At 44.4% G+C, this 24,491-nt stretch overlaps 1 protein-coding gene across 1 annotated transcript in view; it reads left to right on the top strand.

The window, feature by feature from the left end:
* The window catches only part of LMF1 (lipase maturation factor 1), a 258,971-nt gene that overhangs the window by 5,582 nt on the left and 228,898 nt on the right, over window positions 1-24,491 (top strand). Inside the window, exon 2 of the mRNA XM_063143557.1 lies at window positions 13,145-13,454. Coding sequence (XP_062999627.1) covers window positions 13,145-13,454 — 310 coding nt within the window. The remainder of the gene's footprint in view (window positions 1-13,144; window positions 13,455-24,491) is intronic.

Genomic DNA, 24,491 nt, shown 5'->3' with positions numbered 1-24,491 from the left:
CTTTCTTTTTATTCAGCTCGGATTGGGGGGTGCCGTCGGTTTTCAGGCATGTTCCTTTCTCTCTCCGTGCGTTTGTGCAAAATGTGGTTTGGTTTTCACGGTGAGCTTGTGGCTCTTGGTTTGGTTTTCCTTGTGCTATGGTCCTTAAACACAAATTAAAGGATGGATTTGTGTGTGTGTGTGTGTGTGTGTGTGTGTGTGTGTTTTTAAAGGAGCGGGGTGTGGGTGGAAGTGTGTGACCGGAAAGTTTTGGATTTCGCGTCTTTGAATCTTTATGGAGCATGAAGAATGGGATTCTTTCCTCCTCATACCATGACAGGCTGGGACTGGGATGGGAAATGCAAAAGTGAGGACAGGGTCAAACCTGTAGACGAAAGTATTCTGGATTGTTGAGACTCTGTGCTTGTTATAGTTGAATTGTGCGTGTTGGCATCATGTTAGATCTGTGGCTTATCTTCTGGGCTGAATTTTGTTGGGGGTGTGTGTGCAGGCCTGCTGGTTCCATGTGCTAGCCAGTAGATGCATTGCTTTGAAGTAAATGGGCCTGCTTCTTGTGCATCAAAGCTTCCCCCCGGAAGAGGCTAACTTGCCAATAAAGTTTGCAAACATGAAATAAAGTGGTTGGTCAACAAGCATAGACAGTATTACAACATCGACAGATATGGGAAGTTCATGGGAGAGAAGTGGCCACTGTAAAGAAGGCAAACTCCACGTTAGGCATTATTAGAAAAGGAACCGAGAATAAAACTGCCAGTATCATACTGCCTTTATACAAACCTATGGTGCGACCACACTTAGAATAATGTGGACAGTTCTTGTCACCACACCTAAAAAAAGACATTGTAGAGCTGGAAAAAGTGGAGAAAAGGGCAAGTAAACGATCATGGGACTGGGGCATCTCTCCTATGAGGGGAGGTTACAACAGCTGGGATTGTTTAGCTTGGGAAAAAGGAGGCTAAGGGGAGACCTGATACAGATGTACCAAATTATGCATGGAGTGGAGAATGCGGATAGGGAGACGTTGTTTTCCCTCTCCCATAATACTAGAACCCAGTGGGGCCATGAAGCTGATAGTGAGGGGGCGATTCAGGACAAATAAAAGGAAATATGCCTTCACGCAGCGCGTAGTCAAACCATGGAACTCACTACCACAAGATGTAGTGATGGCCACCAATTTGGATGGCTTTAAAAGGGGTTTGGATAAATTCTTGGAGGAGAAGGCTATCCATGGCTGCTAGTCCTGATGGCTCTGTGCTACCTGTGGTATCAGAGGTGGCACGCTGGGGAACAGGGGTGGGAGGGTGCTGTTGCACCATGTCCTGCTTGTGGGCTTCCCGTTGACAGCCGGTTGTGTGAACAGAGTGCTGGACTAGCTGGACCCTTGGTCTGATCCAGCAGGGCTGTAGCAGTAAAGGGATGTCAAAATCACTTTGTCAGCTGAATTCCAATGGAGGTCTCTATTTAATCTCTCTTGACTGGAGCTGTGGATTTTTTATGTTGTTGTTGTTTATTCGTTCAGTCGCTTCCGACTCTTCGTGACTTCATGGACCAGCCCACGCCAGAGCTTTCTGTCGGCCGTCGCCACCCCTAGCTCCCCCAAGGTCAAGTCTGTCACCTCCAGAATATCATCCATCCATCTTGCCCTTGGTCGGCCCCTCTTCCTTTTGCTTTCCACTTTCCCTAGCATCAGCCTCTTCTCCAGGGTATCCTGTCTTCTCATTATGTGGCCAAAGTACTTCAGTTTTGCCTTTAATACCATTCCCTCAAGTGAGCAGTCTGGCTTTATTTCCTGGAGTCTGGACTGGTTTGATCTTCTTGCAGTCCAAGGCACTCTCAGAATTTTCCTCCAACACCACTTGTATATTTAAACCACTTGTATATATACACCACTTGTATATTTTTTATACAAGATTAATTTTGTGGTCCCCTCAGGGATTGGGGAATATGTGGTCTTCCAGAAGTTGTACCACTGCAACTTCTATCATTGCTTACGATCAGCTATGCTGGCATGGGCTGGTGGGTGTTGCAGTCCAACAGCATCTGGAGGACCACACATTCTCCACCCCTGCCTTCTTTAGTTGGGAAGAGGAGCAAATATGGGCTTCCAAGGCTCTTTGCTGCATTATAAATTTGCTAAATAAGTAGGCTGACCATATGAAAAGGAGGACAGGGCTCCTATATCTTTAACAGTTGCATAGAAAAGGGCATTTCAGCAGGTGTCCTTTGTATATATGGAGAACCTGGTGAAATTCCCTCTTCATCACAACAGTTAACGTGCAGGAGCTATACTAGCGTGACCAGATTTAAAAGAGGGCAGCTTTAACTGCAGCTTTAACTATGGTGATGAAGAGGGAATTTCACCAGGTTCTCCAGATATACAAATGACACCTGCTGAAATTCCCTTTTCCGTACAACTGTTAAAGATACAGGAGCCCTGTCCTCCTTTTCAGATGGTCACCCTAAAATAAGAAAACAATTGGACTCCGTAGTGGAGTTTGCTCCAGCGGTGTTCATGTTTAAAAATGTTCAAGATTGGTGCATGAACTGGCTTAGCTTGGGCAAGTGTGAACTTCACTTTGAAATGGCTGAGCTTTCCTGAAATGTCTGTTCAGTTTCACCATTTGTGCTGATGTGGATGCGCCTACTTCTAGTATGCCTCGCTCCTGCTTTTTCTGATGCTCAGGTGGTGACTGCTGTTGTTTATATAGCCAAAATGGCATCGTCTGTGCGCAAGAGGGAGGTATCAGCTGGTTCAGGGAAATCCCAAGGTATACAGAAGTACGAAAGTAACTATGTTTTTAAGTAATGATGTTTTAGTGTGCAGTTGTATCTTGGTCGTATTTCCTTTCTCTGGTTGTTACTTATTTTAGAGAGCAATCCTGTGGTCCTTAGACAGTGTCTGGGAGGCCATAGGAAAGTTTGGATTTCTTTGTCCTGGGTCGGAGATTCTGCTCTGACCTTGGAGCCCGCAGTCTGAGATCCCCTCTCGCTTGCAGAGAGATGTGCCATCTGCCTTTCTGAGGCTGCAACAGTCGGGTTGGGACTGGGGAGGCAGGCTTACGAAGAGTCCTCCGGCCTCCCCAGCCTCCTTCCCTCCCGCTCCACAGATCCACAGCTAGATGGGCAAAAGAGCCCATCTAGCAAAAATGCAGTGCAGGAGGAGCACGGAGGCAAAGATCTGCATAGGATGCTTGCCAGCATCTGGGCATCTCAATAGGATTGCACCCTTAGAGCAACTTTATCCCCCTCTTCAGCCAAAAAGTCTCCTGGAATGGTTTGCAAATGATCAGTAAAAAAAGAAAGGAAAAGAAAAAAGAAAAAAAGACAGCCCCTGCCTGCAGGCTTACAATCCAAAAAGACACGGCACGCAAGGAAAAAGGAATACGGAGGGAGGAGGAGGTGGGAATTCTTTTAGCAGGGCTGGTGCAATGCCACCCCCTGTCTGTCTCTCCCTCCTTACAATCTGCTGGAATGGCTTCTGGTGCTAGCAGTTGAGGGAGGAGGAATTTTGTGAGGGATGCCGTTAGCTGGTGAGATGGCCTTGCTTTCCCATCTCTCTCTAAATATATACATATTAAATGGTGTTTCTTTTTCTTTGTTAGCTGCCTTGACGTTTTTGGAAAGATGGGCAACAACTATTTTAAACCAATTTAATTCATGAATGCAAATATTTTTTTGGGGGGGAAACAACCCTCCCCGAATAGCCCAAAGAGGACTGTGCTTGCCCAGTGGTCCTCTGATGCCGACTGTGTGGGAGTGGGAATGGGAAACGGGGGTGAAGGAGGGGGAGTGGAGTGGAGTGGTTGGAACTCTGGACAGACGTATCCTGCCTCGTGCTGTTCTGTTGTAGACACTATTTGGATCATATATCAGTGCTCAGTTTAGCATGTGCATCTTGGTTCTCCTCCTTCCCTGAATCTTTCCTTTTGTTCTGTAAGCGTGCCTTAATTATTATTATCATTGGAGTATTATTATCATTGGAGTAGAGCATCCGAGGCTGCCATTACTCTCTCCCACTCTTCTTGGTATCTTTATTTATGTACTTTTTAAATATGCTTTACAATTCAAAAGTGTTGCTTTTAAAGCCCACGAAAATGGCTTCCGTTCTGATCCTCTCATGGAGTGTCTTTTTCCGTATCATTTCCTCTGACGCTTAAGAACTTCTGATGGGGTCTTGGTTCAAATTCCATTACTGCCAAAAGCAAGGCCTTTTCGGTAGCAGCCCCGACATTCTGGAATATCCTTCCTAGAGAGAGACGGACAGCTCCCTCTCTGCTGTCTTTCCAGAGATGCTTAAAAATGCTCTTATTACAGAAGCCCTGATGGTTGTGTGCTATCTCCAGTATTCGAGGCAATAAACCCGTGTGCACCAGTTGCTGGGGAACATGGGTGGGTGGGTGCTGTTACACCATGTCCTGCTTGTTCATCCCTGGTCGACGGCTGGTTGGCTACTGTGTGAACAGAGTGCTGGACTAGACGGACCCTTGGTCTGATCCAGCATCAGGGCACTTCTCATGTTCTTAATTGTTAATAATAATATTCAGCCTGATTTCTGTTTTCCTTCTACTGTGCTGTTGCTTTTTTGTGTATGGATTTGCTGCTCTTTAATTTAATTCATTTTCTCAATGTGATATTTTATTATGTTTAAGGTAGTTGTTTTTTTAATTTGCTGGTTTTAAATTGTTTCTGCTTGAATAGTATGCACGTGTAACTTTGATTAAAAAGTGGGTTCCTAGTGTCAGGCAGTGATTCAAAACCCTGTTGGCTCATAGAGAAGAACTGTGATGCAGACTGGGAATATTTTTGCGACAATTTTTCCAATACAATATTTTTTTTTCTTCAGAACATTTCCCACTTTTCAGAAATGTATCACAGAACCATTTAGTAACAAATGAACACAATGAAAGTCAAACTGGGCAACAATGTCAGTCAAACCAAAAACAAAGTTGTAATTAACTTATTTCTATCCCTAGGAAGCACATAATATTTACGTACCGGCTCCTCGTGCATTCCAAAAATTAGTATAACAAAACCGTTATGTGAAACGCCTTCATTATTTCCCTTAAAATCTATATTACGCAAGAGACGTTACGCTATTGAACTGCCACATTTTAAAATATTTGCAAGTATTTAAAAAAAATCAAGAAAAGCTTTGAATTTGTTTTGAACAGAACATTTAAATCCGCTTAAGTGCACTTTACTTTTTCTTTTTTAAATAGACTCTTTGGGCTATTGGGAAAACTTGTCAGATGTAAAATTAACGTTATATTAAAAATAACCTAATTGTGCATTAAAGAATGCTACATCAAATCTCCATCAATTTAGAGCAGCAGAAAAAAAAATGTGATTGATAGTTTCCCGACAAATCCACATCAGTGGAGAAGCAAGAGCTTTCTGTACGAACCCTTGACCCTCATGCAAATAATGCATCCATGGTTTGCTTGCAAGCTGGCGCTGCAGACCAAAGTCCTGACTTGAGGCAAGTTAACTTTGTTCAGAGGGGGTCAGAGGAGGAGACAGTTAGGTCCCTGCAGTTTGCCTCTGGCTAAACGTTTTCCATGTGACTGATTACCGCTGATGGCATCGGTGGCCACAGGTTGTAGGAGGACTAAGATTGGAGCTCTGGCTGCTGTTGAAACTGGATTTTAGAGCCGTTCTCATCTTACGTGGGATGAAGTGGTGCATAGGAAGTTGCCTTACCTGGGTCAGACCCCTGGCCCATCTAGCTCAGTATTGTTGACACTGACTAGCAGCGGCTCTCCAGGGTTTCAGGTAGGTTTCTTTCCAAGCCTACATGGAGATGCTGCTGTCGTGTTTCTCAGAGAGTTCTTGCTTTTGATGGGAGACAAAAGGGCTCGCTATAATGCTCTCCCTTCCAAGTTCACAGAAGGCAGATATCAAGGAATTCCAGTCCCCCAAAGGTTATGCCCATGTGATTCAGGTGAGATAGAAACATCCTCTCATGTGCTTTTACACTGCTCGTTCTACTCAGAGGCCCAGTCAGGCTTAATCCATCCTCTACTACAGGACTTTCCAGATAACACCGAAGAATTTTATACCAAGTTCCTCCTTGCCGATAGAAACCCCTCAGTTACCTATAAGGTTGCTAAATTCTGCCACTTGGCTAGGAGGACACGTCATAACCTATTAACCTCAGAGGACTGTTAAATCTCTGGGAGATGGGAACTAAGGATCTATACTACTTTGTATGGTTGCTGTTGCTGGATTAATGTTGTGCTGGTCTTGGACCGTAATAGATTGATAGATTGATTGATGGGAGACAAATGACGAGGCCTCCTAGGCAATCTTCAAAGCTTTTATTAAGCAGCAAACATCTCTTCTACCGAAGAGAGTCTAATCTCTTGGAAACTTCTCCCAAGGCAAAACTATGCAAACTAAGTGAGACAATTGTCCAGCCAAGGAGAACAGGAAGCCTTTCCCCAAACGCCCGTAACTTCAGAGAGCCTGGTGCGGAGGCAGGTTTTGGCACAATATTAGCTGGACCGACCTTCTCACGCCTTCCTTCCGCTCCGTGCGTTTTAGCGTCCAGCTGACCCTAGCATCAGCTAGCTTGTCGGGACGCTCTCCTCCGGAAGAAAGCTCACTTCCCACTGAGTATGTAGGATTTGGCCTTGAGGAGATAAGCTCTGGAGAGGGCTGACTCCCAGCCAGTGAGTCGCCCGTGAGTGGTTCTTTTCTCAATGGTACGGGTTGGCTGGTGTCTGGTGCTGCTTCCTCTAGGTCCGAATCTGATTCTGATTGATTACTTGAAACACCTTCTCCCAAAACAGGGACAGTAGAGTTAGACATGACAGCTGCTTTTGCATGCAAAGCAGGTGTGCTACCACTGAGCTTCGGTTCTAACAGAATTCTGGACTTTTATCACTACAAACTGCAGGTGGAAGGGGAGAAAAGGGTATACTGGCCCCTCTCCCCTTTGCAGGCACTTTTGCACATGGCAGACCAGGGGTTCCCAGTGTGGGTGCCCGTTGTTGCTTCCAGTGGTACCCGTGAATCTACAACAACAACAGTTTATTGCAGTCAATAGACCATTCCAACAAAAATTACATACAAAAGGACTGAGCGTACAATTAGCTATTAAAAAGACAAGTAATCATAGAGGATCTAATAGAAATGGCCAAGTTCAAAAACTTGTCCACTTGCTCGGTGATTGATTTGTCCAAGTTCCGAAGTAAAAGAGACATTAAGAATTCAGTTTTGTGACCAGGAAAAGATTGTAAAATGGGGTTCAGAAGATCATTCCTAGCCCCTTGGTAAAATCTACAGAACAGTAACACGTGTGATACGGTTACCACCTCAGCATTGTTACAGGGACAGCATCTGTTGAGCAATGGGATTTTGTTGTATCTGCCATCTAGAAGTTTAGAGGGAAGGACGTTAAGTCTGGCTATTGAGAATGCTCTCCTGTATTTGGGAATTGTTAACCAGCGCAGGTAAGGCATCCCATCTTTGCAAAAGGAGACAGGTAGTCCTAGGGACTGGGGGGAGCATGGGCCCCGAGCAGCACTCTGGAAGACTTGCATGTCTATATCAAGTAGCCTCTGTTTCACTAGTGATTTGGCACTAGCTAGATCCCTTGATAGTAACATAGGGGATGAAAGGCCTACTGAGTTGATTTTGCTTGTCATGGCCTTTGACCGGGGAGATTCAAAATGGTCTGACAGGATCTTGGATTGTTGGAAGTGCCAACTTGCAGCGAAGCCAGAAGTGGGTCGCATGGATCCAAGCCAGACAGTTAACAGAATTCAGACCAGCCTCTAACTTAAGGACAGCTCCAGAGACACACTTGGGAACACCAAATAACACCCTAAGGAAAGATGACTGAATGCCCTCATAGGAGCATTTAGAACACGGGAACCAGATTGGTGCCCCATAGAGAATCTGCGAGATGATTTTGGCCTTGAAGACCTGGACAGCTGCTGGGAGGAATTTCCCACCTCTTGTAAAAAAAGAAAAGAAAAGAAGCGAGTAATTGCACCTTCATGTTGTTCAGCTTTAATCTTAAAGAATGCTTTCCCTGCTCTCTCCATGAAATGGTTTCATGAAGTGGAGGCAGGTGGCTCCCAGGAGGAGGGCCTTCTCTGCTGTGGCACCCCGGCTGTGGAATGAGCTCCCTAAGGAGGTTCGCTTGGCACCTACATTATATGCTTTTAGACGCCAGGTGAAGACCTTTTTATTCTCCCAGCATTTTAACAGTCTATAAATAAATTTTAACTTGATGTTTTAAATTTGTAATTTTGCATTGCTGCTGTTTTTATCTGGTTGAGCTTTAATATTGTATTTTATATTATGGTTTTATACTGTTGTTTTATACTTTGAATGTTTTTAATTTTTGTGAACCGCCCAGAGAGTTCTGGCTATTGGGCGGTATAGAAATGTAATTAATAAATAAATAAAATAAATACCACAGTCTCTGTCATCCCTTGAACATCTCTTCCAGGAGTAGGGAGCCTTGAAGAACAACAACTTCATTTTCATATGATACACCGTAAACAAACATCACATACCGTTATTAGCAAACATACAATCATATCACCCAAACGGATGCAATAATTGTGATTTCTATACTTAAACCAAATACATTTCATGAAAATGATGAACGCACATCATCATTATCACATCTAATATAGACATCATTAGTATAATATATGATGCAAACATTAGATGGTATAAATAGAATGTATAAAACAAAATACCATAAATAGCATGAATAACCAATTGCAAGTAGTGTGCAAGTTTCCCTACTGCTAAAAGGAATGCCGGAGGCGGCTTGGAAATCCACACAAGGCACCAAGGATAGAGTAGTTCAGGTACACTGACTTGCAAGCTTCCTTGTTTCTTTCAACCTCTGCTGGATGGGGTCACACTTTCCCTGAAGTCTCGGGCCCCCAGTTTATTTATTTATTAAGTTTATATACCGCCCCATAGCTGAAGCTCTCTGGGCGGTTTACAAAAGTTAAAAACAGCGGACATTAAAAAAGTATACAAAATTTAAAACCATCAAAAAACATTAAAAAAACAGTATAAAACAGTTTGGGTGTACTTCTGGACCTGGATGCTCTGGTTTTGGTGGTAGCCAGGAGTGCATTTGCACAGCTGAGGCCAGTGCGCCCCAACTGCACTAGATCCTAGAGTTGTCTGATCTGGCCACACTCTGTGCCTTAGCTGCACCCTGTTTGGACTACTGTAACATGCTCTATGTGGGCTTTCCTTCAAAAACTGTTCAGAAACTTCAGCTGGTCCAAATTGCTGTGGCCAGACCAGGATTGGTTACAGGGAGCATGTAATTCCCTTGTTAAAACAGCTTTACTGGCTATCTGGTCTGTTTCCAAGCAGAGTTCAAAGTGCTGGTTATAACCTCCCCCGGCCCTGCGGCCAAGTAGCGGCCTGCGTTTTCTAAGTGGAGAGGTGCAGCACAGACGCCGGGCAACGCTGGATGCTGGTCCTGCTGAGAAAGACCGGTTACCTATACGACTTGGGAACAGGCTACCTGAAAGGCTGCCCACTCCCGTATAACCGTACCCCAGGTCTTACAATCCTCAGGAGAGGCCCTTCTTTTGAGACCGATGCCTTCAGAGGCATGTTTGGTGGTGACGAGAAAGAGGGCCTTCTTGGTGGCTGCTCCCAGCCTGTGGAACTCCCAGCCGAGGGAGGCTAGGTTTGCTCCTTCTCTGCTGTCCTTCTGCCGGCCAGCCAGCCAAGACCCTTTTATTTAAGCAGGCCATTGGTGTGTAAGCAGCTCTGTTGGGTTGGATGCTGTTTTTATCCTGTTATTGTTACATTTTTATAATTGTGTTCTAATGCATTTATTTTATTATTGTTTTAATCAAGTTTTATTTATGATTGTAAGCCGGTTTGAGCACCATTTTTCTTGGTAGAAAGGCAGGGTACAAATCAATCGAATGAATAACAAATTTCTTGCCGTTCTGAAATTGGAAGGCCTTGTCAAACCTGTTTTATTTTATTTAGGAAAAAAGGGGCCTCTTTTGTGGCGCAACACACACAACCTCTGGATGTCCCTTCTGTGCCAGCCTGCATGTAAACACAGTGCCCCCCTTTCTTCTTTTCCGATTTTGGCAGTGTATATTTTTTCCTAATTCTCTCTTCCCTTGTTTATCTTTGCACTTGAGCCAGGGGTCTAATTTGGACCTTTTGGAACTGATGAGCAGTTTAGATGTCAGGGCAGCAATTTTGAGGTAGGTTTTGATTAGCACTTGAAGAAAAGCTCCTGAGCAAATTGCAGCGTTAATCAAGGTAAATTAGGTTGCGGAGGGCTCCCTCCCCCCCTCCCCTCCTCCGAAGGAAGTGAATTTTTATTTTTAAACAAAGTGGAGATATTAAATTGAGGGTGGGGGAAATTGTATGAGGGAAACCTCAGGATTCAGTTGGATTTCTTCATGTGACTGATCTGTCATTTATAAAGGCAGAATATTCTAGCACAGTGATTCCCAAACTTTTTCAGCTAACCGCCCCCTTGGTTCCACAAACTCATACCCAATGCCCCCTACCCTACACTATAAAAATCATTATTCAGAATAGCGGTTTTCAACGACCCACTAAGGAAGATAATAATAAAATTCTAAACAGTAACAATTAATTGAATATTTATTCAAAATCCGAAGCACCCCGCCACAGGCTTGCCGAGGGAGGGAGGGAAAAGAGAGTGAACGCCTCTGTTTTGCAGCCGGCGTGGCGGGGCACACCAAGCAGGGTATGTCTCTTCATTAGCGTTTTGGTGCTTTTGAAACATTTCAACACACCATTAAAAGGACTCTTCTTAAATGGTATTAATACATGTGTGGATTCTTCCCCTATGTGGTTTGGGACCAACCTACCTTCTCCCATAAAAATGTTCCTGGGTGTTAAGACCTTCTGGAGAGGCGCTTCTCGGAAAAGACCTCCTCGAGTGCCCCTCATGCCACCCCTTTGCCTCTTAGCGACCCCCTGCCGCCCCTTGCCTCTTAACGCCCCCCTATGCAATCCCACCGCCCCCAAGGGGGCAGTACCGTCCACTTTGGGAACCACTGTTCTAGCACAAGGTTTCAGACAGGCACCTTCCAGGTCACTTGTTGTAGGTGGGCGCCTCCTCCAGGTGAACAGGCAGAGAAGCTTAGCAAGAATGGAGGTTCTGTCTCTGATCCAGTTCACACGATTGCCGCAATTGGTTCACACAACACACTAATCTACCATGGCTTATCGTGTTGCCTGAACGCAGTGCGTTTTCTGCAAGGTGGCTTGTTAGCCGTGCTGTGAAGTTTATTTTTCTCAAACAAGCCACCTTGAGAACCCATGGTTTTGCGAGCTAGTAATTTGCAAAGCAGTTTTAGTGGAACTTTGGGACAGTGCAGTAATAATAATCTACTCTGCTCTTTCCGGCTTGTGGTCCACTAGGTTCTGGTTATACAGCTGTAATTGCTCATCTGTCCTGAAAATGAAATAAATAAGTTAAGGTCTCAGGGAGCCTCAAGTATCTTCCACAACTCTGAATGACTCACTGTTCTGGCCTTCTCCAATCAGCATTGTTTGAGGATGGGGATACCATCGTAGAGTTGGAAGGGAACTTGAAAGGTCATCTTGTACCACACCCTGCTGGTGCAGGAAATCAGTTGCTGCAGCACCCCTATTAGAATCATAGAACAGCAGAGTTGGAAGGGGCCTACAAGGCCATCAAGTCCAACCCCCTGCTCATTGCAGGAATCCACCCTAAAGCATCCCTGACAGATGGTTGTCCAGCTGCCTCTTGAAGGCCCCTAGTGTGGGAGAGCCCACAACCTCCCTAGGTTACTGATTCCATTGTCGTACTGCTCTAACAGTCAGGAAGTTTTTCCTGATGTCCAGCTGGAATCTGGCTTCCTTTAACTTGAGCCCGTTATTCCGTGTCCTGCCCTCTGGGAGGATCGAGAAGAGATCCTGGCCCTCCTCTGTGTGACAACCTTTCAAGTATTTGAAGAGTGCTATCATGTCTCCCCTCAATCTTCTCTTCTCCAGGCTAAACATGCTCAGTTCTTTCAGTCTCTCCTCATAGGGCTTTTTTTTCCAGACCCCTGATCATCCTGGTTGCCCTCCTCTGAACACGCTCCAGCTTGTCTGCATCCTTCTTGAAATGTGGAGCCCAGAACTGGACGCAATAGATGAGGCCTAACCAGGGCCAAATAGACAGGAATAGGTGGCCATCTGTCTCATCTCTGTGTTGCACATGATTGGATCACTCCCAATACAGACATATAGCAGAATTGCACGTTTTCTCTCAGAATCTGCCTGTTGGGTCTCTCTATTATTTATTTATTTTCAATATTTATATACCGCTCCCCAATGAAAATTTCGGAGAGGTGTACAAGATAAAATAAAATAAAAACAGAATAAAACACTATAAAATAGATTTAAAAGGAAGCAAAATGTACAGTGAACTGTGGCTGGTCATTAAGGAAAGGTTTCCTGGAATAATGATGTTTTCAGGAGGCGCAGAAAGGAATACGAAGTTGGCTCCTGCCTGACCTCCAGAGGCAGGGAATTCCATAGGAGGGGGGCACCACGCTGAAGGCTCTTCCCCTGGTGGACTCAAATCAGAGGATGGATCTATGTGGAACCACCAGGAGCAGGCCCTGGGATGATCTTGGTGACCAGGCAGGTTGGTAGGGGAGAAGGCGTATCCTGGTCCTTTATGAATCACTGGCCTGGAAAACCCAGAAAAGTTATGAGCACAGAAAACAAGGGACCTCACTCCTGTGGGGGCAAATAAGTCTTATCCCCCCAAAACACACACACACACACACACTTACCAACCTTTCTTTGAGTGTAAGAATGATGTTTGACTCAATCCTTTAATTCATAAATGAGTATGCTTCAGGTTTCAGAAATTGGGAGGCTTTGGATGTCAGCCTGGGACCCTTAGAAGTAGTGTGGGATGCAAATGTAACAAATACATTTTAAAAAAACCAAAAGCCATAAGCAAGGGGGGAAAAGCTCTTCTTGAGCTCTATGGGATTCTTGGACTACTTAGACTTGGGCTTAAACCTAGTGAAGCATTTACTTCCACAATATTTGTGCTCTGCGAGTCTCTTATGTTAATCTCATGGGTTGATGCAGCTCAAATAACTCCCTTTTCATTGTATTTTCCTTGCAGCTGTAGCTTTTTTGGTTGCTTACCATCAAAACAAGGCGCTTATTGGAGAACAGGGACTCCTGCCTTCCCAACTCTACTTGGAGAATGTCAAGCAATATTTCAAAGGGAAGATAAACTTGGATTCTTTAAGCTATGCTCCAACTCTCATCTGGTTCTTGGATTGGTCTAGCATGGACAGCATCCTGGATGGCTTTGCTCTGGCTGGCTTGGCAATCTCAGCTTTTGTCTTGGTCACTGGTTGTGCAAACATGATTCTCATGACTGCTTTGTGGACGCTCTACCTCTCAATAGTTAACGTGGGACAGATCTGGTAAGTTGGTTTGTTTTATCTTTTTTATAAAGCTTGTTTCTCGCTGCTCTGTCTGAGGACACGTTAGAGGCAGTGAAGATGGATGAAATGCTTGTTGAAATGGTAATTCTGCATCTTTATTTATTTATTTATTTATTTAGCATTTTTATGCCGCCATTCAGCCAAAAAAGGCTCTCACGGCGGCTTACAAAAGTATTTCTTGACAGTCCCTGCCCACAGGCTTACAATCTAAAAGACATGACACAAAAGGAAAGGGGATTGGGAGGGAGGAGGGGGGGAAAGGAAAGCAAATTCAGGCACTACAATCTTAGTTGCAAAGTTCAGTAGTGACGGCAGCAGGAGGGAGGGGGCTCTCAGCTGGAGCTGGACCCAGGCACGATGGAGAGGTGCCTGGCTGCTGCTTCCTCCCTCACAATTCTTTAACAATTGCAGCAGTGAAACGACTCCTGGCCTAAATAATGCTCCTGAAAAGCAGAAAACTTGGGGTAATCAGGAAACTCTTCTAGAGCTGAGGTCTTCAATTGGTCTAGACAGGGTGGATTTGATTTAAATCAATTTGATTTAAATCACTACTCAGAAAGACTTGATTTAATCATGTGACTCCCCGCCCCCAAAGTGGACTCTATTCATTTAATTTTTTGAAACTTAGCACTCACGAGGTAAGGGGTTGATTCTGTGTACATAGATTTGCAAAGGAACAATGGGATTGTGATCTCTGCAGACACAAATTCACAGTTTTGAGAACTGCAAAACCAAACATCTTTGATACTATCTTCTAGATAGAAAAATTGCCCAATAATCTTACAGAAACCTCTGGAAGAATATGACATTGTGAATGGATTAATGGAATTCATTTACCAAAAATTTAAACATTGCATGAATATACAGCCTCATGCTACATAATTAAAAACTAATCCTTACTGCGTGATGAATAACCTTTGGACTATAATGTATCTTAAATAGAAAACTCTCTTTAGATAGATTCTTCCTAAAAAAAAGCATTTTATTAAAAAAAATCCGATTTAAATAAAAAAATAATCTGATTTTTTAAATTTATTTTTTTAAAAAATGATTTTTATCCACCCTGGGTCCAGACCCAAGTCCCACCTCGGACTTCCAACCTGCAACATGGGACCCACTTTCACAATTTTCTTCATGCCCAACATGGCGGCAACAGCTTTGCCACGACCCATCTGGACTGATTGCGGGACCCACTTTTGGGTCGCGATCCACCAGTTGAAGACCACTGTTTTACTTCATGTTGGATATAGACAGTAGTTGGACCCAGGTGGGCTACATGCTCACTATCGGTGTGGCTTTTTCCCCGTTCCACCTTGGGCTGATTTTCTGAGGAGAAGTTCCATTTTGGTACTAACATACTGACTAGGAAGGAAGAGGGATCTCCATGCAGTAGCATCCCAGAAGATTTTCCTTGGCACCCAGTTGGTGCACCTGGACATCCTGAGTTTTTTGTTTTCTAGCATCTGGTGCGTGCTCTTGTCAGAGACAAAATCTTGAGTTACATGGGTGGATGGTGTGAGGTTACTGATGGGAAGCCAGTTCAAAGGTAGATACGTGGGTTGTTGTTATTTTTGAAGAGCAATGCAGCTTTCCTTCTCTTCTTTTCTGCCAGCCAGGGCCAATTTATTCTTTTTAAGTCCCTTCTTATTTTAATTTTTAAAGCATTTATCTATTTGTTTTGGGCCAGAGGCTTCAGATACCAGACTCTGTTGACTTGAGTGTGACTCTTTTTAACTCCCATCCAGCTGGCGGGAAGGCTGTGTGGGAAGGAAGTTCCACAAAGGGACCGCCCCCATTTCCCGATCTTTAATTGTCGTTTTTGCAGCCCAAAGAAGGGGAGGCTGCTGCTACGTGCACGGTTATGTGCCTTAAGTGCCCAACTCTTTTTGGTTTTACAGCAAAGTGAGCAAGCAGCGTTCTAGTTCTGAGACAATGGCGTTTTCACTTTCTACTTTCAGGGAACCATTTTGATGTTGGTTTGTTCACAGAGGATACCCCTTGGCTTGTTCCCTGAGAGTTGCAGAGGATCCTATAGAGTCTTCTAGGGTTGGGTGTTTGCTTGGTTCACATGGGGGTACTGGACAGGTCTATTGGGATTTGTTATCCCTTGGTGTGCACTGAGCTCTGGAACACTCCCTTACTCTCCCCTATGGCTGCACATTGTAGGTGAAAATCAAGACCAGTGGGCAGACATTCTTTCCTGCCATCCTTGAACCTTGCATTGAGGAAACCCTGTTAAGATACCACAGTGTCCCATTGTTCCCTGGGATGCACATTGAAAGCTACTGTTGTAAGGACAGCTTGAGTCTGATGGAAGAAGAGGATGCTATAATGCCCAGTCCACACGTCACTGTTGCTAAGACTTATTTATTTATTGCATACCTATACTGCCCAATAGCCAAAGCTCTCTGTGGGGGGTCACAAAAATTAAAACCATCAAATGTATAAAACAAGCCACAATATAAAAGTACGGTATGAAAGCACAACCAGGGTAAAACCGAGCAACAGTGCAGAGATTTATGCAGATTTAAAATACAATTTAAAACTGCAAAGTTAAAAGACTAAGATGATAAACTATTAAAATACTGGAAAAATAAAAAGGTCTTCACCTGACACTGAAAAGAGTTTAGCGTTGGTGCCAAGCGAACCTCCTTAGGGAGCTCATTCCACAGCCAGGGTGCCACAGCAGAGAAGGCCCTCTTCCTAGTAGCCACCTGCCTTACTTCTTTGGCAGGGGATCACAGAGAAGGACCCTTGAAGCTGATCTTAGGGTCTAGGCAGGTACATGTGGGAAGGGACGTTCCTTCAGATAGCCTGGCCCTAAGCCATTTAGGGCTTTGAATGTTAATACCAGTACTTTGACTTGGGTCTGGACCTGGACTGGCAGCCAGTGAAGCTGGAAAAGGACTGGCATAATGTGATCTCGTTGGCCAGTCCCCGTTAGCAATCGTGCTGCCCTGTTTTGTACCAGGTGAAGATGCATCCTGTTTGGAAGGAGGCACAATCCTGCATATCCCACAATCCTTGGGGGTTGCTCTCCAGACGCTCCTGTCATCTAGGTGAAGTTGGTGGCTACCAGGAAAAAGCACCTTCTTGGAGTAGAATGCTCTCCCCAGGGAGTTTTGCCTGGCATGGACTTTGTTTTCCCATTTGATTTCCTCAGGCCTTAAAAATAATTTAAATCCCTAATGAAATTGGTTTTCATGCTACTTTTATTCACTGTTTTTATTTTGTTGTCAGGTTTATATTGTTGAATTTCTTTGTACTGATTGTATTTTGTTTTGCTTTTTAGTTTTACAAAACCACCCTGGAAGAATGCGAATCTCCCGATAAACCATAAATAACCTCAGATTAATAACTCTGCCCAGAAATCTAACAGGCATCCTCCTCAGAGAACAGGTCATTCTTTTCCTCTCTCTAAATTGGAGCTTTTGGCAGTATCTGATTGGGAGGAGATTCGGTCAGAACAGTGAGTCATGCAGAGGTGCAGCAGGCAGCCCCCTTTCTGCAGCAGCCTTTAATTCTCTGGCCACGGCATGGTAGTGTGCGCTGAGCCATAGCTCTGGAACTGCAGACTCAAGCCTTTCCCCACTGCCTTGGTGTTCATTAAACCGTCCTGACGCTTTCATTTAAGGGGGTGAAATGCTGGTAGTTTTTCTTAAGGAAAACAACCTGCAGTTGGATTAGGATTGTTTTAATGAAGATTGGGGGAAGGATTAAGCTCAGGCAGGGATTAACAGGTTTTGTGGAGAGATGGCTGAGGTTGCTCATCTGTTTGGGATTGCCTGGTAATGATTCATATCCTGGGGGCTGTACAGTGATCATACATACTTTTAAAATACCCAATGCAAGTGTTTGCAGGAGTAGCTGTTTTTGATCCATTTGGAACCAATAAATAATAAATGTGTGTCTCTGTGTGTGTCTTTTGAAATATTCAAAGGACCAATCTTAATCCATTTCATAGAATTGTAGAGTTGGAAGGGGCCTCTGAAGGCCATCGAGTCCAACCCCCTGCTCAAGGCCAGGAATCCACCCTAAAGCATACCTGAAAGATGGCTGTCCAAGCTCCCTCTTGAAGGCCCCTAGTGTGGGAGAGCCCACAACCTCCCTAGGACATTGGTTCCATTGTCGTACTGCTCTAACAATCAGGAGGTTTTTCCTGATGTCCAGCTGGAATTTTGGCTTCAGTTCAGTGTCCTCCACCAAGAATATAAGGACAACAGTGGAAATTTCATAAGGAGAGAAATGTAGGGATGGGTGAGAATTTCATTTTATTTTGGTTTTGATAAGAATTTACCAAAATTTGCCAAGTTCTCCAGATTTGATACAAAAAGAACTTGATATTTTTTTAAACAAACAAATGTGGGAGGAACCAAAACTGACAGATTTATCCATTCAGGCACAGGACTTTGAGTGCTTAGCTCTTATAAGTCTGACTTTGAATCCCTGTGTATTTAACCATATTAGTGTTGAATTAGGGTTTCCACCTCTCTCTTTTTTCTGGCAGGCTCTTCATCATTAACAGCTACAGGGAAGGCAAGTACATTCTGCCATGCTGGGAATAGCTGTGCCTCTTGAATTTGCCTGGTACAGATGGGCAAGAATTTCAGTTCAGTTCAGTTCATTTTTGAAAAGAAATTATCTTCATATTTGGGAGAGAAAGATCTTGACATTTAAGAAAAATTGAAAGTGTGTGTGTGTGTGTGTGTGTGTGTGTGTGTAATTGACAGATTAATCCATTCCTAGCTGGATATAGCACAGTGGTTCAAATGAACAGCTATGAAATTCCTGATCCCCATCTTAATTCATTCCAGCTATTCAACAGGTGGTCAAGCACTCTGCCCCCAACTCAAGGACTTGAATAATATGTATGAAATGTTTAGAAGAGGGCTTTTAATGGATTTTGAGGATGAGGTTTTTTAATGGAATTGTCTTAATGTGGGTTGAGGGGTTTTAATGGAATTGTTTTATATGTGATTGTAAAGCGCCACGATACCAGAAATGGTGAGGTGGTGCTATAAAAATTGCTATAAACAAATAAATAAACAAAAGACGTCAAATTAAACTCTAAGAATTATTTAAGGTTGCAGTCATAGGGCGTTCCTAGACGAGGCCTTAGCGCGCCTTGAGAGCCGGTTTTCCTGCTGTGCTTCCACATGACGCACAGGGGAATCCGGCTCCAGGCCGCACTGAAGCCTCCTCTAACGCGCCATAAGCAAAGTTGCTTATGGTGCGCCTTTTCCCCAGCCCCGGACTGAGGCAGGGGCTGGGGAATGTCTAGCTACTTCCGTGGCTTTTTGCCGCTACTCGCTTACTCGCGAGTAGCCGCAAAAAGCCGCGGACTGGCCACAGCGCTGAATGCTGTGCCCATCGGCCGGGGGAGATCCCGGTAGGGAGAAGGGGAGACGACACAGGACAGACACACACGCACGCAGGGAGAAGGGGAGACGACACAGGACAGACACACACACATGCAGGGAGAAGGGGAGACGACACAGGACAGACACACACACACGCAGGGAGAAGGGGAGACGACACAGGAGCGGATGGGGGGGTTAACTAAAAAAAACCCCTTACCTTCTCCGCAGTCTTCGGGCCGCACGTGGCCCTTTTAAACTTTAAAAAAAAAATGGCGGACGCTGCAGGGATCCGACGTCTCTTCGCGTCCTGCGTCTGGAAGCCCGGGCGGCGGCGCTAAAATCAGCGCGCTGCCGTCCCGCCTCCCTGCCGGCTTATCCCAGCAGGTCTAGCAAAGCCCATAGTTGTTAAACTAAATTGTGCACCTAACTTACACACACACACACACACAGAGACACTGGCCGACTGGTTGCACACCAGTCCCAGATATTACATTTCTGTAAGGTATTGCATATGGGTGCATGCATTTGCAGCATTATAAGGCAATAGACTGCCACTGCTTAAACCAGAGTGCCGGAGAAGTGTGGGACAAGGAAGTTATGCATCCTGGAATGTCCTGGGACAGGTGCCATTTTCCCCATAGTATCATGCATGCCATTTTTTTTGAGTGCTTAGGACCCAGCTCCTCCCTCAAGCCAAGCTGAGTATGCTAATGTGTGAATAGAGAAGGAGGGTAGCACATGTGAATGGGCCCAAATATATGGGGGCAGTATTATGAGGCTCAGTTTTACAGGGGCCCAATGTTACAGGGGCCCATTTTAGACATTTGGCAGAATCACATAGCAAAGAATGTTATCCTGTCCTGTACCACTTCACCTGTCAGCTTCTAGAAAACAAGCATACTGGGACAAAGTTTGGGTTCAACTGTTCTCCTTGACGTGTTAGTTCTCTGTGTCCAAGATCGTTCTTGTCCCTGCATGTGGCTTTTCCCACTTGTATGCACAAGTGGTTCAGTCCAGAGCAAGCGCTGTCATGTGAACCTTCTTAGTGGCTAACCTGGACCATAGCTGTTGGAGGTGAAATGTTATTTTTCTGCTCTTGTAAGTGCAGAGAAGAGTAGGCAAGAAAGAGTGCAAACCCAGCTCGTTAGTTTAGGAGGAAGATGCTTCTTTGGGCTGTGGGAGGATCTGGATTTAGTTGCCAGATGAGGGTATTTAAAGAGGAAGGCCCGTAGCTGTGCATGTTTATGGACAAAGTTGGTTTAAAATCATCATCATCATCATCATCTTCCAGGTTTAATTCCTAGCATCTCCAGTTAAAAGGACCTTGGTAGCAGAGCTCGGAAAGGTATTGTAAAACGCCCAGAGAGCTTCAGCTATGGGGCGGTATATAAATGCAATAAATAAATAAATAAATTGGGGACCTCCATGTTTACAAGGCCAGGACTGCTGGCAGTTCTTTGTTCTACTTCCAAGTCTTGGAAAGCTATTTCAGCATCCACCAGGCTCTCAAATTCAACCCAGAATCCAGATTTTCAATAAGTCAGGTCAAAGGAAATGTTTCCAGAGCCTAACCTAGAAGTTCTACCCAACCCTTTGGAGAATTTCACTAGCAGACAGGTAGACTTGACTCATGAAATCTCATCCAACTCTGTTGTAGAAATTCTCGGAGACTGTCCGATTTCCACTGTATTTCTCATTTTTGTTGGTTTCCTCCTCCACGTTCTCACACGCTCCACAGGAAAAGAAGAGACAACAGTTTGTGTGTTCTTTTTGCTTCCTTCCTGCGTTTTAACCTCTATACTAGAACAAAAATGCTTGTGTAATTATAATGCAAAGAACAACACACTCCTTTTATAGACCCAGGAGGCAGAATGTTTATCTGCATCTACTTGTGGGCTCAGAAATGTCCTCAATGGCATGCTGACCGAATGGCAGGCAGATTCGCCCTGAGGAACCTGATGGACCTATTCCCCTATGCGCTCCAATTTTATGCCTCCCTAGTTGCAGAGGTCCTATGCCCCATTCAGACCTGATTTAGTAGCACTGAAAATGCAGTAATATTGTATGAGTTGCATTCATATGTCTGTAACAAATGATGTAAACAAACAAGATCCTGTAGCTCAGGGGTGTGGAACATTAGGCCCAGAGGGCAAATCTGGCCTTCTTGGGGTCCCAATCTGGCCCTGTGGAGCCCCCCAAAGGACCACGCCACTCCCCCTGTGCTCAGTCCCTTTCTCCGACAACCAACTGTTTGGGCAATGAGGATGATCAGGGATCTGGAAACAAAGCCCTATGAGGAGAGACTGAAAGAACTGGGAATGTTTAGCCTGGAGAAGAGAAGATTGAGGGGAGACATGAGAGCACTCTTCAAATACTTAAAAGGTTGTCACACAGAGGAGGGCCAGGATCTCTTCTCAATCATCCCAGAGTGCAGGACACGGAATAACAGGCTCAAGTGACAGGAAGCCAGATTCCAGATGGACATCAGGAAAAACGTCCTGACTGTTAGAACAGTATGACAATGGAACCAGTTGCCTAGGGAGGTTGTGGGCTGTCCTACACTAGAGGCCTTCAAGAGGCAGCTGGACAGCCATCTTTCAGGTATGCTTTAAGGTGGATTCCTGCATTGAGCAGGGGGTTGGACTCGATGGCCTTAGAGGCCCCTTCCAACTCTACTATTCTATGATTGTATGATTTCACAAATTTTGTGCAGGTTTTTCCCCCTATTCTGAAATGTTGAATTCCTTACTTTGAGCTAAAATATGCTGATATTTTTGCCCCTGTCCTGTCCCCCGGGTGAAAGAGCTTTAACACCTCTGTTGTTGCTAGTGTTGTACAGTAGCTAAAAGCTGTGAACTATGACCTAAGAGGTCTCTGGTTGAAATCTCATTTTGGTTGCGAACCCATTGGCAAACTACTATTCTCTCTCTCTTCCCTCTGCAATATGGTAGCAGTATGCTACCTTTAGTATCAGAGTCAGTATGCCTATGTACACCAGTTGCTGGGGAACATGGGCAGGATGATGTTGCACCCATGTCCTGCTTGTGGGTTCTTAGTCGACAGAAAGCATGGAATTTCTTATGGGAATAATACAGGCTTGCCTTACTAGGCTATTGCAAGGATTATGGCAATAATGCAAGTGGAGCACTTTTATCAATCAAAAGACATTACATAAATAGCAATGGACAAAGTTAATTGCACTTAGGATAGGTTAGGTATGACTTAAGCCCCATTGGCCCTGTTCAGACAACACGTTAAACCATGATGGTTAAGTGTTTTGTTCTAAACCTTGTGCCTTAGCATGTCGTGTGAACCATGATTTAGTGTGTCATGTGAACCATTCCTACCTAGCCACAGTTTAAACACGCTCACTCACCACTCGCTGCAAAAGGGTTAGCAGCCTAACCGTGGCTTAATGTGTTGTGTGAACAGCCCCAGAGATTTCAGTGGGACTTAAGCGCAGCAAACTTCGTTTGGATCCAATTCTTTGTGGGTGGTGCTGTTGGAAGCTTTCAGCGGAATGCAAAGTATTTTCCTAAGAATGGTGTCTTTGGAAATAAAGAGAAGTGTAAGGGTGATATGTTAGAGGTGTTTTTCACTTGGCGTCCTGTAAAAAACACACAACAGCTTTTCATCATAAACTGCAGGATAATAGCCCTTTTTTGGCAATTAAATTTGCTTGTATCTTTGGCAATAAACATCTTCAAAAATGTCTTCGTATATTATGAGCCACTGTGTCGCATCCTCTGTTTTTCCTCCTCCTTTTCTCCCTTCTTCCTGCTAATGGAAAAAGAATTATTTCTAGAAACTTAAACCAAAAGTTAAAGGATCTCAGGGGGGTCATCCTTCCTGCAGAGGAAGCAGATTTTGGCACCTCTTACTGATATTGTGTGTGGTGGGGGGGGGGCAGGGTGCGGAGAAAACGGCAGGGTGTATCAGTTTCAAAGAATGCTGTGTGCGGCTGATATGACATATTAATGAAGCAAAGATTAATACCATGTGACGCTGTTGCTGCTTTGCCATACAAGCAGGGGCTGACAAAGCTAATTGAAAACATACTTTTGGTTCACAAAATTATAACTTAGTGACGGCTTATGTCAGAAAGGAATAATTTTCATCCCGTCTTGAACTGCCTTTGCAGCGATCCCGCGCCTTGGCCCTGATCCTGCAAAGATCAAACGTCCATCCTTGGCTGGAAAGATTGAATGAAATCCCTTAGGTGTCATTGAAAGAAGTAAGTTCGTTGGAACGAAGAAATAGTATTTCAGCATTTCAAGTATCTAAAATTAGACTGAATGAAAATACTTCGGGGTTCCGAGAGTGAAAAGCACTTTACATACCCTGCCGTGCTGCAAACACCCCTATAAGGCGGGTTGGCGTTTTTACCCCCATATTGCATATGGACAAATAACCACCTTAGCTCCTGCGGCCCCGTGCCCCTGGACAAGATCATCGAAGGGAATTCATTGCAGAAGCGAGATTTGGACTTCATTATTCATAGCTCGGTCTCTTAGCCAGTCACATAGCGATTGCAGGTCTCATTTAATTAGTTGATCAGTCACCTACATTTTAGCTGACTGATTAAATTACAAAATAAATGGGGTATTGGCAAATCCTCAAAATAGGTGCCTTTTGGGATATTGCAAGGAATGTGAAATAAGTTGCAGTATAATAACACCAGCTTGTTACTCCTTGTTAGAAGGAAAGGTCATTGCTACCATTTTTTTCTTGGACTCACTGTTGCAGAGCCAAAATACCCTCGATGAAAAACAAAAAAAGTTTGTGCTACTGGTTAAAACTGGCCTTTACCCATTAATCATCTTAAGGATACCAAGAAGTTCTTCTATGGAAAGCTCATCGAAATAGCATCATAGAATAGTGGAGTTGGAAGGGGCCTATAAGGCCATCAAGTCCAACCCCCTGCTCAATGCAGGAATCCACCTTAGAGCCCCCCTGACAGATGGCTGCCCAGCTGCCTCTTGAAGGCCTCTAGTGTGGGAGAGCGCATTATCTCCCTAGGTCATTGGATCCATTGTCGTGCTGCTCTAACAGTCTCTAAATAAATGGGGGACAAGTCATCCATATTTGTGATGATCAACTACCATGACGAGGCCATACTGACTTCATGCCAACGCCCAGCCTCAAGACACCCTTAATGTGAGATGCTCTCTGTCCATCTCCTGCGAGTTGGGAACTTTCTAAGGGCATGTTTGTTTACATACTCATTTACATGTTGCCTTTTATGACATAGTCCTATAAAATATAAAATACAATTAAACAGAATCACCGCATAGCCAGACAGCAGCAGATAAATCATCTTAAATCATAGGCCTATTAAAGCACATAGATAAGATAATACACCTAATAAATAAAAATGCAACACCTTTAAAGAGTTCCTTGATTTAAAACTGTAGAGTGTAGAATACCTGACTCAAGAAACAGCGGCCTGAAATAAATGCGTTTTTAAAGCCCGTTTGATGATGTATAAAGCCACACCCACCACCGAGAGGAGGGAGTATCGAAGCTTGTGGGTCTATGGCTGCCAATTGGATCGTTCTCACAGGTAGAACTACAAACTGGACCTCTGAGACACATCTTAATGCCCAGGTAGTGTCATACGGGTATAGGTGGCCCTTTAATTAACCTAGCCCGTGAT

The sequence above is a fragment of the Elgaria multicarinata genome, chromosome 17 (assembly GCF_023053635.1).
Source record: "Elgaria multicarinata webbii isolate HBS135686 ecotype San Diego chromosome 17, rElgMul1.1.pri, whole genome shotgun sequence".
Lineage (NCBI taxonomy): Eukaryota > Metazoa > Chordata > Lepidosauria > Squamata > Anguidae > Elgaria > Elgaria multicarinata.
The sequence above is the reverse complement of the archived record's forward strand: the minus strand, read 5'-3'. Positions and strand labels throughout refer to the sequence as shown.